This window comes from Falco naumanni, chromosome W (genome assembly GCF_017639655.2).
Source record: "Falco naumanni isolate bFalNau1 chromosome W, bFalNau1.pat, whole genome shotgun sequence".
Classification (NCBI taxonomy): Eukaryota; Metazoa; Chordata; class Aves; order Falconiformes; family Falconidae; genus Falco; species Falco naumanni.
In genome coordinates, this window is record NC_054079.1 from 2,952,282 (window position 1) to 2,970,217 (window position 17,936).

At 39.5% G+C, this 17,936-nt stretch overlaps 1 protein-coding gene across 4 annotated transcripts in view; it reads left to right on the forward strand.

The window, feature by feature from the left end:
* LOC121080495 (transportin-1-like) overlaps nucleotides 1-17,936 on the forward strand; it is an 86,205-nt gene that overhangs the window by 44,194 nt on the left and 24,075 nt on the right. For all 4 annotated transcript variants that reach the window (XM_040578533.1, XM_040578537.1, XM_040578536.1 and 1 more), the window contains 5 exons: nucleotides 4,393-4,499; nucleotides 5,714-5,847; nucleotides 8,127-8,208; nucleotides 8,925-9,047; nucleotides 16,698-16,816. In XM_040578533.1, coding sequence (XP_040434467.1) covers nucleotides 4,393-4,499; nucleotides 5,714-5,847; nucleotides 8,127-8,208; nucleotides 8,925-9,047; nucleotides 16,698-16,816 — 565 coding nt within the window. The remainder of the gene's footprint in view (nucleotides 1-4,392; nucleotides 4,500-5,713; nucleotides 5,848-8,126; nucleotides 8,209-8,924; nucleotides 9,048-16,697; nucleotides 16,817-17,936) is intronic.

A 17,936-nucleotide genomic window follows, 5' to 3' on the forward strand; every position in this document is an offset into this window, starting at 1 on the left:
TCCACTCAGTGGACTCGTGATGGTTCGTTAACTGTGATCTCAAAGCGCAAAAATCAAGGCGACCATGCCAAGGGGTTATGCTTCAATCAAACAGCACAATTTTATTGTTTGCCCGTAAAGTGGCGTGCAATAGGTAGAAAGACAGAAAGGAATAAAAGGTAAAGTAAAAAGAAAAGGAAAGAGGATTATAGCTACCACCACGGGTCCAAGGCATCCCTATGGTCCCAGGTCCAGGCAGCGTCCCGCCGGTCCTTCCGATCGTCGTGATCCTTGGTGGTGAAGATCTCCAAAGTTCAGTTGCTAAGAAGGCATCTTTTTATGCCAAGCAACACACCTTGCTCCTCCTCTGGTCCATGGACTTCCGCCAGTCTCCGCCCTCTCGAGCCAGGTTATCTTGCCCCAGAGGCGGGTAGCTTCAGACCAGGAGACATGTTCTTGTATTCTTTTCTGGTTCGTTGTTATGACCACGGTTGTGATCCATCTTCTGGACAGCTGTTATGCGGCCTTATTCAATCCCAGGTGGCAGGGAACGGCATAGTACTCCTCGTACCGTGCAGTTCTCTTTCCCAGGGTCTTGGTGTCTTGGTGTCCATGAGGACCACATTCCATCTCCAGGTCTCTGTTGGCAATGTTGAGACAATATTGTTCTCTTTAGAACGACTCTTACAGGATCTTAACAATGTCTACAAATATCTTAAGAGTGAGTGTCAAGAGGATGGGGCCAGGCTCTTTTCAGTGGTGCCCAGTGACTGGACAAGGGGCAACGGGCACAAACTGCAAGACAGGCAGTTCCATCTGAATACGAGGAAAAACTTCTTTACCTTGAGGATGACAGAGCGCTGGAACAGGCTGCCCAGAGGGGCTGTGGGGTCTCCTTCTCTGGAGACATTCACAACCCAACTGGACGCAATTTTGTGCAACCTGCTCTAGGTGAACCTGCTTTAGCAGAGGGTTGGACTAGATCAGGGGTCCTCAAACTACGGCCTGCGGGCCAGATACAGCCCCCCAGCATCCTCAGTCCGGCCCCCGGTATTTACAGACCCCCCCTGCCCCCCCCCCCCCCCCCCCCCCCCCCCCCCGGGGGTTGGGGGGGGGAACCAACCAGCCACAGATGGCTGCCTGCCCCTTCATCCACGTGCCGGCCCCCTGGTTAAAAAGTTTGAGGACCCCTGGGCTAGATGATCTCTAGAGGTATCTTCCAACCCTGACCATTCTGTGATTCTTATAACTTTCTGGGGATTCTAGTCTAGGCAGGACCTTAATGTACCTCCCTGCTTAAAAGCAAGCAGGGGAAATAGGTTGTGTTTAACAGTAGCGGCAGGACTGGAGAACTTTATTGCAGGAGGAAAGTGAAAGTTAATGATTGCCCTATGAGGGGGGACTTTTTTTGTGAAGTTTGACTTTTTAGAACTGAGGAGATCAGAAATCCACTTTAAAAGCTACAGAGGCAAACCACCACCCCAAAACCCCCAAGCTTTCCCCTGTCCTATTATTGGCATAAAAGTACTGAAGCATAGTTGCTTTCTCTTTACATTCAATTTTTTTATTATAGAGTTGGTGCTATAAACTGGGGTTGCATGTAATTGGAATAGTGACATAAAAGACGCTGTCATGACAATTACAGTTGTTTTTAACAATTTGTTACATCCCTCGAGTCTGTTCTCATGTTTACTGCCTGTCGTGGTTTAACCCTGGCTGGCAACCAAGCACCACGCAGCCGCTTGCTCACTCCCCCTCACCCAGAGGGATGGGAAAGAAGATCAGAAAGGAATGTAAAACCCGAGGGTTGAGATAAGAACAATTTAATTGGTAAAGCAAAAGCCGTGCACACAAGCAAAGCAAAGCAAGAAATCCATTCGCTACTTCCCATGGGCAGGCGGGTGTTCAGCCATCCCCAGGAAAGCAGGGCTCCATCACGCATAACGGTTACTTGGCAAGACAAACGTCATAATGCCAGATGTCCCCCCTTCCTTCTTCTTCCCCCTGTTTATATACCAAGCATGACGTCATATGGTATGGAATACCTCTTTGGCTAGCTTGGGTCCCCTGTCCTGGCTGTGTCCCCTCCCAATTTCCTGTGCTCCCCTCAGCCCTCTGGCTGGCAGGGCCCAAGGAACTGAAAAGTCCTTGATTTAGTATAAACATCACCCAGCAACAACTAAAACCATCAGTGTCCTATCAACATTGTTCTCACATCATAGCCAAAACACAGCACTGTACTAGCTACTAAGAAGAAAATTAACTCTATCCCAGCTGAAACCAGAACACTGCCCAATTAACTTAACTGCTGTACTTGTTAGGTTTCACATTTGTCAAGTGAAATATCAATAGATTCTGTAATACTGATATGTAATTAAGTTTATTACAAATCAAAGGCCACCTTTATAAAGACTTTCAGTTTTCTATTTCTAACCTTGCAACTTACTGTATTGGTGAGAAGGAAAGGCCTAGTTTAACTGTCAACTCTAGCCCAAACTTGTCAAAAAGCTGCAAGCTACTAAATTGATTATTTTTTTACTTTGATTACTCTTCTGATGTCCTTGTTTCTGTGTCTGTATTGCAGAGAAAGCCACAAAGGCAGATCTCTGGTGTCTTTTGTTCCCTGCTGGCCAACTAAAGCAGCAGGCAGGTGGGAAATATTTCACATTTGAAAGGAGGTGAAGCTCATTAGAAATCCATATAGTTTTCTTTTAATGTGAACATGAGTGCCTAAAACTTTATATGGCTGTTCCCTCATTGTTCTTATAACCTTTTCCAAAGTTTCAAATGCTATACCTATTGCCTCTTTAAGTTCTTGATAGTCTGATACTTATTTATTTCTGTCCCCACCAAAGTGTCTCTTCATTTAAAAAACAAACCAAACTAGCACAACATTAAATGACTTCTCTGTAGACCCTTACAGAAAGCTTGTGATGACACATTTGGTCTAAACTGAGCACATCTCTGTTGCAAGGGGGCAATGGCCTCAAGTTGCTTCTTGCCTACGTATCTGGAAGTGTTTCCTCCTAGGTTTATCCTGTTACTGTCTAGGATAAGTCTTTTTGAAGAATGCTTATAGAATCATAGATTCTTAAGTTTGTTTCTCAACTTGTGCTAGATCTGGAACAGGATTGTAGAATTAAGTCAGGGAGACAATTTTGCAATTTAATTACGTTGTCTAGGAAGCAAGAACATTCACTTATTTTGTTCTGTTTATGAAGTTCAGTTTATTTTTTTAAAAAAAAAAGCAGATCATTAAGATCCGACAACAGTAAAATATGTATTTTTCTATTAACACATCTGATATTCTTTGCAGGACCATAATATCCAGGAGAAATTGTTAAGACTCCATAGATCTCCATAGGCTTTTGGAATCTTTTCTATTCAGTTGCAATTATAAAGACAGCTGGATACAAACTACTGGAGCTGTAAAATTGTGTTTTACCTCTGTCTTCCTTTTTGCCCTTTGTCTTCTTGGATTCTCTGGCCTTATTGCATCAAAGGAAATGCAATGCAACATATCTTTGTGTCTTTTCCAAAATGTCCTTTGCTGTGTAATGTTGTCCTATATTTTCATATATTTAGTAAGAATTTTAATGTTTTATTCCAAAGAAAAAGGATATATGGTGATTAGCTCAATGAAAAAGCTTAGGAAAGCTTTTTTCATCACTTGTCACTTGGAAGTTTACTAATTGAGGCAAAATGAACTCGTAGTTGGTCCTAGTTTATAAGCAGCCTTCCTCATTCCTGTCACCTAATTGTTTTTTCCTGGGGTTTCTGTATGTGCTGGAAATGGAACTAGTGACTCTTTAAGCCATCCTATCTGTATGCTGGATCTGAATCAGCCAACCCCTACAGCAGCTGATCACTGGATGACCTGCCATAGTGTGTAAGCTCTTAGTAGGTATCTCAGTCTTAGAATGTGTCCTAAATGTTTTGTGTAAACACAGTAAAATTGTGAACACATAATTTACTTTTGGGTTATAAGTTTATTGAATAACAGCTTCCCATGTTCGTGATTTTTGTATCATAATAAAGAGGAGGTGACTTGAGGTAGATACTCTGTTTACTGGAGGTCAAGATTTGTATGGTTTTTAGTAAACTTAGAGCAGAACCTGTCCTGCAGTGTTTGGGCATGATTTATTTCCTCAACTGGAATTACTCTGTGCTTGACTTCTCACATCTGAGCCCTTCATGGTAGCAGGAAGGAACCACTTGCCTTTGCATTTGAAAGCCCTTCAAATACTGTTTGTAATTACACATACTTCCTCTTTTTATGCTTGCCAACTCTTAATAAAACAAGAAATTTCTTAACTCCTTAGATCTTTGGGAGAAGTAAAAATGAGAAAAATTGGTGTGAAACCTGTGAAGATATGAGAGATCTAGTTTCCTTTATTCCTCTGATTCACTTAGGCATTCTGATAACAACCATTGCTTCAAAAGGGGAATTGCAGAATTGGCCTGAACTCTTACCAAAGCTTTGCAGCCTGTTGGATTCTGAGGATTACAATACCTGTGAGGTAAAGAGACTTATTTTGAAATGGATTATCATCTAAATATGATTATTTTTTGGTTTTCTTCATAGATACTATATATAATGTGTAGTATTTTGTGTGTGAGTGTATGCGCACATTTATAATCCCTTCAGAGAACAGTGGCTCAAACTTGATGCTTTTTATTCTACCTGCATTCCATGTTCTTAGTGTTTATTCAAATTATATTTTTTTTCTTTGCATAAAAGCAGAATAACAGTGTAGATGGGTAGTCATAGCATCTCAGCTGAGAAGTGTCCTAAAGTTACCACTTTGATACCCAATCTTTTAGGCATCATCAAGTTAACCCTGAATTTTCTTTTACTTAAAAGTAGTTGTTCATTCTTCTTATAATTTAATCTGGAAACATGAACTGTCACTGCTATATCAGGCTAGTGTGAAATTAACTTTTTTGTTCAGTATTTATGAAGGAAAATAAATAAATACCAGCTCAACTGTTTTAAGCTGGGGGAGGGGGGGGAAATTTTGTCTGATTTTAAAAAATAAAAATCTGTGATCACACAATTTTAATTACTTGATGCTGTCTCCATAAGTGTGTGAAGCATTTTGTATAAAATAATCCTTAGAGATATGACAGTGATCCAAGATGTCATGTTGTTATGTAGTGTTTTAGTGCTGCTTTTTTAAGAAAAAAAAACAACAAAAAACTCCCCAACAAACAAAACTTGAAAATTAAACTCAAATTGACCATGTCCAGAGTTTTGTTTCGCCCTATAACAAACCATTACGGGAAACAAAATCATACATGAAATTAAATTGGATGCTTCTGCAACTTGTCACTTATTTGAAAAATATAATTTTGGTTTTAAGCACTCTTAAAAATATGATTGAATAAATGAGCACTGAATGCTAAAATTATCTAATTATCTATTATATATATTATAAAATGATCCACTTATCTATTATAGACTCATCCTGCTTGAGAGCTTACAGATGTCAGTATGAACTGCTTAAATAAAAAGCCTTTAATGATGTTTTAATTTAACTCCATATTTAGTTAGATATATTTACTTTGTTAATTAGCTACATTTACTGTAGTGTTGTGCTAAAATTACCTGTTCTGTACAAAATCTAAAATGTTGCTTTCTTCAAAATGTAAAACAAGGTTTGGGGGGAGGGGAGTTTGTGTGTGCTTTTTTGGGGTTTTGTGTGTGCGGTTTTTGCGTTTTTGTTTAAAACAGGGTGCATTTGGCGCTCTTCAGAAGATATGTGAAGATTCTGCTGAAATTTTAGATAGTGATGTATTGGACCGACCACTCAATATCATGATACCTAAATTCTTGCAGTTTTTCAAGCACAGCAGTCCAAAAATAAGGTAGGTTTAGGTGTTGTACTAAAGTTACCAGTTAAAAATTTATTTACATGACCAGTGAGGTTGATATTTTGTAGATCAGTTTAAAACATGCTTAGGGTTTTTTTTAATCATCCTGCATGTGCAAATGTGAGAAGGCACAGAGTTTTCACATATCAGTAATTTCCACACTTATCTACTTCGTTAATAGATCAGCGTCACCTCTTTATACATCTTCCAAATCTAGAATCTGACTGAAAATCAAACTGTTTCTATTAAGATTTTTCATATTATTATGAAAATTTCAATGCTGTGGTTAAAATTTCATATTCTGATTAGAAAGAGCTATCTTGCATTCATTTTGTAATGACTGCAGCAATGGGAGAGTAAAAAATTGTTCGCTTATAATAGTTGAGTTCTTGCAGAAAAATATTTTTCTGCTTTAACTCCACCATAACTCAGAAAGCTCTTTATCTTTCAGCTGGATCAAATTAAATGGATTCAACATCTTTTTACTTTAATACAGTATTAATCTCTCCAAAGAAACCGAAGTATAAGGTAGAAGAAAAATTCCACAATTAACTTGTTATTGCTAATATTTATCAACAAGAACAGTAGCTTTTACTCTGAAATGAGCTAGCAATGTGCCCTTGCCACAAAGAAGGTGAATGGTAACCTGGGATGGAGTGTTCCCAGCATGGGAGGCGATCCTTCCCCTCACCCTCCATGTGAGGCCACCCCTGGAGTACTGTGTCCTGTTCAGGGCTCCCCAGTACAAGAGAGACATGGATCTACTGGAGAGAGTCTAGCAAAGGGCCACAAAGATGATTAAGGGTCTGTAGCCTCTCCTAGGAGGAAAGGCTGAGAGCTGGGACTGTTCAGCCTGGAGAAGAGAAGGCTCAGGGGGATCTCATCAATGCATGTAAATACCTGAAGGGAGGATGTGAAGAAGACCGAGCCAGGCTCTTTTCTGCAGTGCTCAGTGACAGGACCAGAGGCAATGGGCACAAACTGAACCACAGGAATTTCTGCCTTAAACATCAGGAAACACTTTTTCTTACTGTGAGGGTGATCAAGCGCTGGCACGGGTTGCCCAGAGAGGTGATGGAATCCCCATCCTTGGAGACATTCAAAAGCTGTTGGGATGTGGTCCTGTGCAACCAGCTCTAGGTGGCTCTACAACTTGGAGGCAGCAATTATTGTCAACAGTAGTAGATGGTGAAGACTAAAAGGAAGAGTATAACTTGGAATATGACATGATAGGAATTAAATAAGATTTAGAATCTAACCTAAAATAGATGCACACTATGAAAAATATATAACAAAGCATGAACTTGTGGAAAGATAAGATTAATACTTCATTGGAGCTGAGAAAGATGGGGGGAAACCTCTTTTCTTCTTTATCACATTAAACAGTGTCTTTCACTTTTTGCATGCTGTGATGTTTGTGGCTTTGAGATAGTTAAACCAGTTTCAATTTTAAAGTATATCACCTGCTGACCTGTGGCCTGGTTTCAGTACATAGTGCTGAACTATGAAGAATATTAGTAGTATTAGTAAAATACTTTATATTTAAATTTGCCAAGAGACAACTTCTGAACACTGTTTTATGAGACACTCTTCCAAGAAATGTCTGAACAGACTATATGCTTGGAATTATGTTAGTAAAAATACTTGAATGGGTTTTCAAAGGATTTTAAAGGTAGCTTTGCCTTGTGCCTTTACTTACATACTTTGGCTTTTTTATCTCTGAGAATGAAAAAGACTTGTAAGTAATGGCCTTGTATGAATCAGAATAGAAGAACCAGTTCTTCATTCTTAGTATGTTTCTATCAAAAATGTTTTACTATGTATCCTAATTGAAGTGTGTATTTGTTCTAAGATCCAACTATATTACTGATGCATATTGGTCTCATTAAATACTAAAAATATTGCAAAGGCAGTTGGATACTTAGCAATGAAGAAGGGTGTGCTAAAATTTCACCATGTTGACTTGTATGGAATTGTTAATATCAGAGATCAATAATCTTGATATACTGAAAAAAAAAATCCTTACATACTGTTCGTAATAAATGTGCCAGGTATAGTCATCCTGCTCTGTTTTTTATTTACTGAATACTTTATTTATTAAATATATCTGAGTTAAGCATGTGGTTTGGTAATTGTAGATGTGCAGATTTGTTCCCTCTTGCCTCTAGAAGATGCTTGGACAATGTGATTTGCTTCCTAATGTTTTTGATGCCTATGTACAGTTTAGAAAAAAATGTCATGAAAAATGTATGTTTTAACTGTTCCATTTGTAGGTCTCATGCTGTTGCATGTGTCAATCAATTTATCATCAGCAGAACTCAAGCTCTTATGTTGCACATAGATTCTTTTATTGAGGTGAGTGTGCATTCTTGGTTGGGGGGATTAAGTCAAATTACATATGATTTATCAGGAGCTTTGAATAATGTTTCACAACCACCACTACCCCCAAACTCCATTTTGCTGGCTTCCTATTCTTAGCTTCAGTCCCCATGGATTGAAGTTCATTCTTGTATGATTATGCTCAGATTAGTTTTAGCACTCTCCCAGCCCAAGAAATAGTATTTTGAAAGATGCTTCCTTTTCATAAATAGAGGAAACTCTTGTTGCATAAAGGTACTGACAGCAGTCTGTCACTTACCTGTGATGGAGGGTTCAGTACAGGGGTCATCATGTCACTGAGTCTGGATGATGGGTGTCTCTGAATACTACTACTGACTGGATTAGAAGGGTGATATTTGGGGTTATCTAGAGTATTTTATTTGCTGCTGTTATGTACTGACGGAGTTTTCTAGCTTCAGAACTTCATTAATGTTTAGGGGAAAAAAATAATTCTGGAAATAATGTTCTTGCATCTAATGTACACATAACCAAAACACTGGTTAACAATACACATTGAGAGTCTGAAGAGTTTGCTAAATCATATGTCTTTAAGAAATAATATGGTATTCTGAAGTATGGGGTGGGAGGGTACAGAAGTACGTTTGCATACTTTAGTTTGCCAGTAATGTCAATTTAAATACAAGTTGAACTAGGTGAATTGAGGCTTTTCAACTGGTATTACTTTCCAACAGAATCTTTTTGCACTGGCTGGTGATGAAGAGCCTGAAGTACGCAAAAATGTTTGCCGGGCTCTGGTAATGTTGTTGGAAGTTCGAATGGATCGCCTACTTCCTCATATGATTAGTATAGTTGAGGTGAGTCTCACTTCCCAGATTGCAAGCTGAAACATGTTTGGGGTTGCAGAAATAATAACAAATTAAAAGCATTTATCAGAACAGGTACATTACTCTTGTGCTTGCCTACTCTTCGTTTTCCTTCAAGATTGAGGTTGCGAAAGTTGTTGGGTTTTTTTAGTTAATTGCCAAATTGATGTTGCATTTGACAGACAATGCATGTGTGTGTGTGGCAATTGTTCATTCTTCATTAAGTTAATTGGTCCTGAAGTGCCAGGATCAGCTATACCTACCATAGGGCAGCCAGGCATTGCCTTGACCACAGGTGAGAAGATCATGTTAAAAGTCTTAGTTCTAGCACTGCTACTGCTACAGTTTACACACTGAAGCTGTCACCTTTTTTTGGATCCTTTGACCACAACAAGGATAAGGAATGTTATTTTATATAGTTGAGATGCTCTTTGAGCTACTAATGAAGCTGCCTGCCGTTGCATTCAGTTGTAGAGGTTAGTGTTTCCTTTTATCATTCTAGATTAGTGCAGACTTGTCAGCTGTTTTTTGTCTACTCAACTGTTTGAGTTGTAATTTTCATGTTTCTAGGTAGCCTTTACATACACTACTTGCTAGATTGGAAATATAGTGAAGATCAGTATGTTTCTCATGCAGACTTCACGTGAACAAATGGGTTGTAACCTAGTGTCAAATTCCATAAGGGCTAGGTCCAGACAACATGAAGAAGGTGTTAAGTTGATTTGGTTTTTTTTGCTCCCGGAGAAAGGCATTAGAGAGGAAGACTAGACAGCAAGACAGGACTGTCATGGATCACCTCAATGTTATGCCTGTCTGTTGTGTGAAATTCCATGACACCAACCCTGGCAGACATGTTCTCATGTAACACAGGACAAGTAAGGATTGTTGGTACTTGGAAGTGTTTTGGGTTTTTTTCTTTTGTTTGGTTGTGTTTGGAGTTTTTTTGAGAGAGAAAGAATAAAGCTTTAGAGACTATATTGTCATCAAGTAATAACTTCTCTGGCTCTTCACCCTCCTAAGATCAGTAAGGAACTTCTGGACTTTGCAGGTAGAAATGATGTCACCAACCAGAAGAAGATCCAAGATTGTATTTTCCTTATATCTGGTATTTTGCTATTGGGAAAACTATTACTAGGCTTCTTCTCTACAAGACAGTAGTAGTGATTTTTTTTTTCTATAACTAAGTTCAGACTTCTTTCTTTCTTTCTTTCTTCCTGGTTTTAGAACTACTGTGTGCTGTTATTGATTTCCCCAGTTCTGTATACATATTGCTATGTGCAAATGTAATATCCCAGAACAGGCTATTGTTCAACATTCAAATGAATCTGGTTTTGCCCCTTTGAAGCTTGAATACCTCCAAGCTGAATGCTGCTGATGGTAGCTGCTCTAACTGGAGGAAGTCTTAAAAAGAGAGAAACTTTTATCCACATGATGGTTTGTTTTATGATTATGGAGAATCACTTTTAAAGTAGTTAAGAATATTAATGATCCATATTCTAAGATCTAATGATTCTAAGACAGAAGGTCTTGGCCAGCATCATACTATTGAAGCAGACAGGTTTAGTATTAGCTTTCTTGCCAAGTTCTGGAGCATGTAGGAATGGTTGAGTTCGGATTTCAGTGGGTTTTTTGAGCATGTACTTCCAGGTGAGCAGAAACAGATGCTGCGGGCATTTCGGGCAAGCGGGAGTCAGATTCAAATACTCATGGAGTTCAAGATCTGATCCGTTTATTATACAAACCAAGTAACTTTTATAAGGCATTCGGTAAGCGCGTGATAATATGATTGGCTATCTTACAAGCGTATAATAATATGATTGGTTAACAATTGCTTATTGGCAAGAGTTCTGTTTCTGCTTGTTCTGGCACGTAGGCTCTTTTCTGCCGTTTCCCAGCTCCTCTTATCGCGTCCTGCTGGCCCTGGTTTTGTGCAAGCACCTGCAATTTGTTCCTCCCTCTTCATTCCACTGTTCTGGTCGTGACCTCGTCTTATTTCTTCAGTATTTCTCCACTTGCTTCAAAGTTCAGTATAATCATTCAATACAGCAAGAGCCCCAACACTTCCCCCTTTCTTTTTAAATACAGCATTAATACTGCGATCCACACAGCTCTGAAAACATTGTAAAAGGCAAGGCACTAAAAGTAACAAAAGAATAACAAACAACAATATAGACAGACCTTGTTTCAGTAAATCCCTCAACCACCCTCCAATGCCCAAAGAAGCAAACCACGCATCTATACCTGAAGAACCTTCTTTAACTTGATGTATACGATCTCTTAACTCCTCCAGCTGTCGGTGGATACTTCGTCCCATTTTCCCCCTCTCCTCAGAAACAACATTAATTGCAGGAGAGTGTTATAATCTAACGTTCCTCCCTCCTGAGGCCATTTCGCATCACTCCCCAATTTATACAAAGGCCACCACTGATTACAATATTTAATCCATTTCCTTCTATTTTCGGTACCACCATGTCCTACAATATCACTCCAATGTTTGAATATACAACCCAAGGGCGATTTTTCACAGGGCTTACTCCTTCCATTTCCCATTTTACAATTTTAATTACTTCCTCTCCGGTCGCCTTAGCCACCCAAGGTCGGAAACACGGATAGAGCTCCTTGCTCATATTGCACTCAAACGCATGTCTCAAGCACTCTTGCACTCACACTCAGTCAAAATAATTAAGCTATACATTGAAAATCAAAATGCGCATCTCAATCACACCATTCACACTCTCCGGGCAGCCCTCAGTCACACAAGCAGTATGTTATACGGTACCGTGCACATATGTACAACTTTTAGGAACACTGACAGTTCACAAAGTATGCATTTCAATGAACAATTGCCAAAAAACAAACAACAAACAAAACCCAATTTTTCCTGGTCTTAAGCAGAGTGTTAAGTTTTCCGCTATTTGCCACGAATTACCAGAATATTATTGTTTTTCAACATACATTTCATAACTCCAAGTTTTGAACATGTAACAAGACAACACATAGAACAAACAAGACACAGAGCGCTATTTCAGTTGTTACATTCTAGGAATTCCCCAATTCTTAAGGCAACCTAAAGGAAGTTTTTAGCTTCCCCCCCCCTTTTTTTTTTTTTTTTTTTTTTTTTTTTTTTTTCCCTCCTGGGGACTACGCTGCGCGCCGGACGTCTCCGTGCGTCTCACCAGCCGCCCCGTTACTAAACATACCGTTTTATCCGTGGATCCAGGGGTTTCTCTTCTGCTCCCGGGGGAACAGCTGAGAAGAGGAGGCTCCTCCGAGGAAATCTCCCGGGGCGCGCCTAGGAGCGTCCGCTCCGCAGCTGGTCCCTCGGCCGAGCAGAAATCCTCCTGCCTGGCTCGCCAAACTGACGTGCGGAATTAGACTCTCTAACTCGAAAGTTATAAAGTAGGTATGTTTATTGCGCGCAGATGCACGGGGGATCGCTCCTCCACAAGCGTGCATACCCGAAGTGACGAACCATCCTACATTTATACAATGAAACAAATGAATATTCAATTAACGCCTATACATATTCGTTACCTAAACCCCGCTTCGTATGTTAATTAGCTTATCAGTCCGTTTCCTGGAATGTGGTGGTCTTGCAGGTTTGTAGGTGATTCATGTTCTTGTGACCATCCGATCTTCTCCAGCAAGGAGACTTATCACTCCCTCCCTCTAGATAGCATTGGAATATCTCTCATCCTTTTCTCATTCTTTTTTTTTTTTTTTTTTTTTTTTTTTTAAAATAGCCCCTTTTGTTAGAGGAAGAAGGGCAGGCGTCTCCCCAAAACTGTAGTTGTCTCCTCAAAGCTGTGTGCCTATGTGACCAGACACCGCACCCATGACTAGTCACCATACCCACATTCCTTGAGCAGACAAATACAATCACAATCGCTGTCCATTGTCCCCATTTCACACTATTTCTCCATATCAAAATTACTTTATGTAATGCCAGAAACATCAGTCTCAGGATGAAATATAACTTACAACTTGATTTCAGCATTGCTCCTACCAGGTTTGTCCAAAGTCACACAATCATCTTAAAGTAGCCAGAGGCCATGGTGCATTTTAACACTGGTCAGGAAGTCAGATCTCAACTTTCACCTTTGCAAAGACAAACATGCTTCAAAAAATGCAGTCTGTTATTTAGGAGCTGGTGGAGCTGTGCCGTTCCCACCCCAGCAGTTTTACATCCAGTACTCGCAATTGCCGGTATTAATGTCTGTCTGCCGCTTGCCGTTTGTTCCTTATCAGGACACCAGGGTGGTAATTCATCATCTAATCCCCACGCTATTCGTTCAGCAGTAGTCATTACTGGATAAGCTTTAGATGTATAATCGGGGGGATTTTCACACGGAGGTTGCCCCTCTGGCTCTTCCTCCGACTAAGCAGTAGGATCGCCGGGAGGCCGCACTGCAGCTTTAACAGGTGCAGCGACTTGCACCTCGCCGTGTAACTGCGCGGCCATACCCCGTACAGCCCGATACGTGTGAGCCAAAGTCTTTACCCCCTTAGTCCCGACTTGCACAGATTCCCACAAGTCCTCTCCCACTTTCTTCCATGTTTCATTATTGTATACATCTTGCGTAGAAGCAAGGTAACCACGGCAGCGACTCCAACATAGCAGATAAATTACTGCCTGCCGTGAGACTGGCGTTTCAGTTTTCTCTGCCAGTTTCATCAAACTGTCTACGATTGCTTTTTCCACCACTGATGCAGTGATTCCCATCCTGCTTAAATTTCCTGACTCACCGGTCAGCCGTGCACGTTCCGCCTTTCTTCGGGCGCCCAGCTCTCTCTCCGCTGGCAGCAGGATCCTCACCGGCTCCGCAGCTTGTAACACGATCCTTAATGAATCCTCCTGACTTTTTGACCGATCCTGTCGACCCTCACCGGATCACGTCGGGGTCACCAGATGCTGCGGGCATTTCGGGCGAGCGGGAGTCAGATTCAAATACTCATGGAGTTCAAGATCTGATCCGTTTATTATACAAACCAAGTAACTTTTATAAGGCATTCGGTAAGCGCGTGATAATATGATTGGCTATCTTACAAGCGTATAATAATATGATTGGTTAACAATTGCTTATTGGCAAGAGTTCTGTTTCTGCTTGTTCTGGCACGTAGGCTCTTTTCTGCCGTTTCCCAGCTCCTCTTATCGCGTCCTGCTGGCCCTGGTTTTGTGTAAGCATCTGCAATTTGTTCCTCCCTCTTCATTCCACTGTTCTGGTCGTGACCTCGTCTTATTTCTTCAGTATTTCTCCACTTGCTTCAAAGTTCAGTATAATCATTCAATACAGCAAGAGCCCCAACAAACAGATATGTAATTTTTTTGTGAATTGGGTGGGGGTGGGTGGGGTGTCTTTGTTTTAGGGTTTTTTTCTCCTTTCTTTGAGAACGTGACAACAGGATATGTCAGGAGTAGACTGACCTAACAGATTTCAGTTACTAGATTGCATTTGTATGTTCATAGAGCGTATTTAGCAGAACACATGGCTCCTAAGATCTTTCTGAATAAATTCCTTATTTTTTATTGTACAATGCGTAATGAGATTACAAGTAATGAATGGTATATTGATGTTACGAAGTTATAACACAGAAGCTCAGCTTGTTGCTGAAGCCATAAGACTGTGTACATCCTGTTCCTTTCTTCAGTTAAAAATGTCTGCTACTGCTCAAAGGATATGTTATTAATGCTTTGTGCATCACGCTATTCTTTTCTTGATGGTTTGACATAACAAGACTAACAACACTGTTACAGAGTACACAGACCAGTTCTGAATAATCTTCCTGTGGTATTTTGTAACTTGTTATGAAACAACTATTTCTATTACCTAAAGTCAGTAGAACTTTATAGCTTATTAAAAGTACTCATTAACATTTGTCACAATACTATTTTAAAAAAAAAAGCCTTCAAATACTCTTCCTATACTTTACTTTGTTACTAGTATTAGTGTTTTTACTATGGGGACCTACAGGAAAGATGGGGAGGGACTCTTTATCAGGGAGTGTAGTGATAGGATGAGGGGTAATGGTTTTAAACTGAAAGGGGGTAGCTTTAGATTAGATATTAGGATGAAATTCTTCACTATGAGAGTGGTGAGACACTGGAACAGGCTGCCCAGAGAAGTTGTGGATGCCCCATCCCTGGAAGTGTTCAAGGCCAGGTTGGATGGGGCTTTGAGCAACCTGGTCTAGTGGAAGGTGTCCCTGCCCATGGCAGGGGGGTTGGAACTAGGTGATCTTTAAGGTCCTTTCCAACCCAAACCAGTCTATGATTTCCAGGCTGTGTATATGGCTATCTTATACCACTGAGTGTAGCCTTTTCAAGCTACTGCTATCTTCATGGAGCATATACTAGAATGCATACTTAAAGATGAAATGATGGTGTAAGGCACATCTTCAAACAGGGATTATTTTTTGTCATTATGTTTTTGTCTTTGTGACAAATAACTGGATACAACAAAACAGTGGATTTTCAAGCCCTCTGGGGAAAAATGTCAAATCACTTCAGGTGCTTTAATGAAATCTTGCTTATAATGGGTAGGACACTTGTCAACTTTTTTTTTGAGCTGTAATCTGTTGACAACTCGGAATAGAGCAATATTTCTGTTACTGTGAGTTGAGTTCTTAATCACAGTAGTGACCCTTTAGGAAATACTTGCAGCTTAGTGCAGTCCTGTAGGAAGGGGTGTGTTTGTGGCAAATTTTGCATCCCTGAAATGCAAAAGGATAACATAAGTCACTCCGTTCTATTTAATTTTGAGAATAAAATGGTATTCTAAAGAAAGATTTCCTTTTCTCATTTAAAATCCATGTGTGAGGAAAGGTAGCTGCATGGGCTTCCCATGAGCCTTCTAAAATGAGTGGAAGAACCAACTGTTTTAGAAATAAGGGCTTGCATGGAAGAATGCAGAAATTACTATGTTGGAAGTTGCAAGCATCTTCACTAAATTGTTTTGACAATTGTGTATAAGAAACTGATGTAGCCATGGTATACACTAAGCTTTCTATTTATGCAGGTATCTGATTATTTTTTGTTTAAGGGAGATTAAATTTTAATAGCAAGTTTAAAGATTTGATACTGAATCTCTGAATTACCATTTATGCTAGAAGAAAGTGAGAGTTTCCCCCCCCAGATTCTACTTAATCGCATCCTGTTAGGTAGTCAAGATTTGAAAGGGAAGCATTTTTATGGTACTGGCTATAAAAACTATTTCCATTTTACTAAGTGTATAGTTGTACCCTTTTTATTTAAAAGGACAAAGGAGAGGGAGTGGTAAATAATATTTAAAAAAAAAAAAAACAACAACCAAACAACAAATCCACCACCAAAACTATTCTCAGGATACTGCTGTTTATTATCTTGGGTCTCTTTCTATAGTTTCTTGGTAATAATGTTCTCACTTAAGTAGTGAAGAAACTTAAAATCTGAATGATCTAGCATTAAGAAATAAGTGTCCCTGTCTTTTTCTCACCATAGCCTTAAGTAGTCTATTATATCTGTTTCTTCCCCTTGCCTCAAAGAAACAAAATTACTCTGGTAGCATAGTCTGGTTTTGCAAACACACTTTGCAATGTTGATAGTTTCTTCTGGGCACTTACAAATTTATATCTTATGCAAGTAATTTTGTTGTTGTTGTGTAGTATATGCTTCAAAGGACCCAGGACCAAGATGAAAATGTGGCTTTGGAGGCTTGCGAGTTTTGGCTGACTTTGGCTGAACAGCCAATTTGTAAAGATGTATTATGTCGGCATCTTACTAAGTAAGTATTAAGAATTACAACTCCTAGTTATGTTGAAATAGTCATCTTCAAACTTCAGTTGACTTGTTCCTGGCTACTTTTATAGAGACTGTATCTAGCTTGCTGTTTGCTTAGAAGGAGGTTCCTATAGTTCTTGTGTGTATTAAAATGGTTGTAGCGCAGAGGTCACTGAAAAGACTTCTGAGGATTTCACTTGGCTCAAAAAACAACCTAAACTCTGTCACTGGTGCTTTACCTCGAGCTTAACAGCCTGTTAAGCATCAAATGGATGCAAAGGTATGCTAACATGCGCTTAAGCTTAAATATCTCCACATGACATTACCTGTAATATCTGGTGTACCATGAACATGTTGTCTTGACAACTGCTATTGTGAGCATCTCTGCAATGCTTCTGTGTGCATAGTCATGCCAGGGGTTCCCTACCTTTATGAAGAACATAACAAGATGACAAGATCATTTAGATTTAGGAATCAATTTCATATCAATTGCCACTGCAATTTAAATTTGAAGAAAGCATGTATAACATTTTTTCATACTTCTTCAGACTGACAGTAGGTTTTTTTTCACATTTCAAAAAGTTATCCTAAGCTTTAAAATATAGATCCTTGATTGAATGGGAATGAATGTCCATGTTTGCGACTTCAACATCTGCATGTCTGCAACAGTGCTTATAACTTTTTTCCAGACTAATCTGAAGACTTGCAATAGGAAATTAATTCTTCAGTGTTCCCAGTAAATGGAGACTCTGTTTTTGACACATGCATGGAAGGTTTTTTAAAATACTAGAGCAGTTTTGTCTGTGATTCTGTTCTTCCAGTTGAGATATTGAGAGAAGAGACACATTAGTTTCAGCCAAAATTACCTTTTTAGATGTAAAGCAAGTTAAAAAAGAAAAAGGGGGTGTGTGTTAAAATTGCAGTTTTCATAAGCAATTAGAAAGCCAAGAATTGAGATTAAAACACCTACAGTAGCAGTACAGGAATAGAAGTTGAAAATGGGAGAACTAAGGTTATGAGAAATTATGTTTAAGTTAAAATGTTTTTACTTAACTCCTTTTTATAGCTCAAAAGAATGATAGCACAGTTTTTGATTCTACCTGCTCCCTTCCCAACACATATAT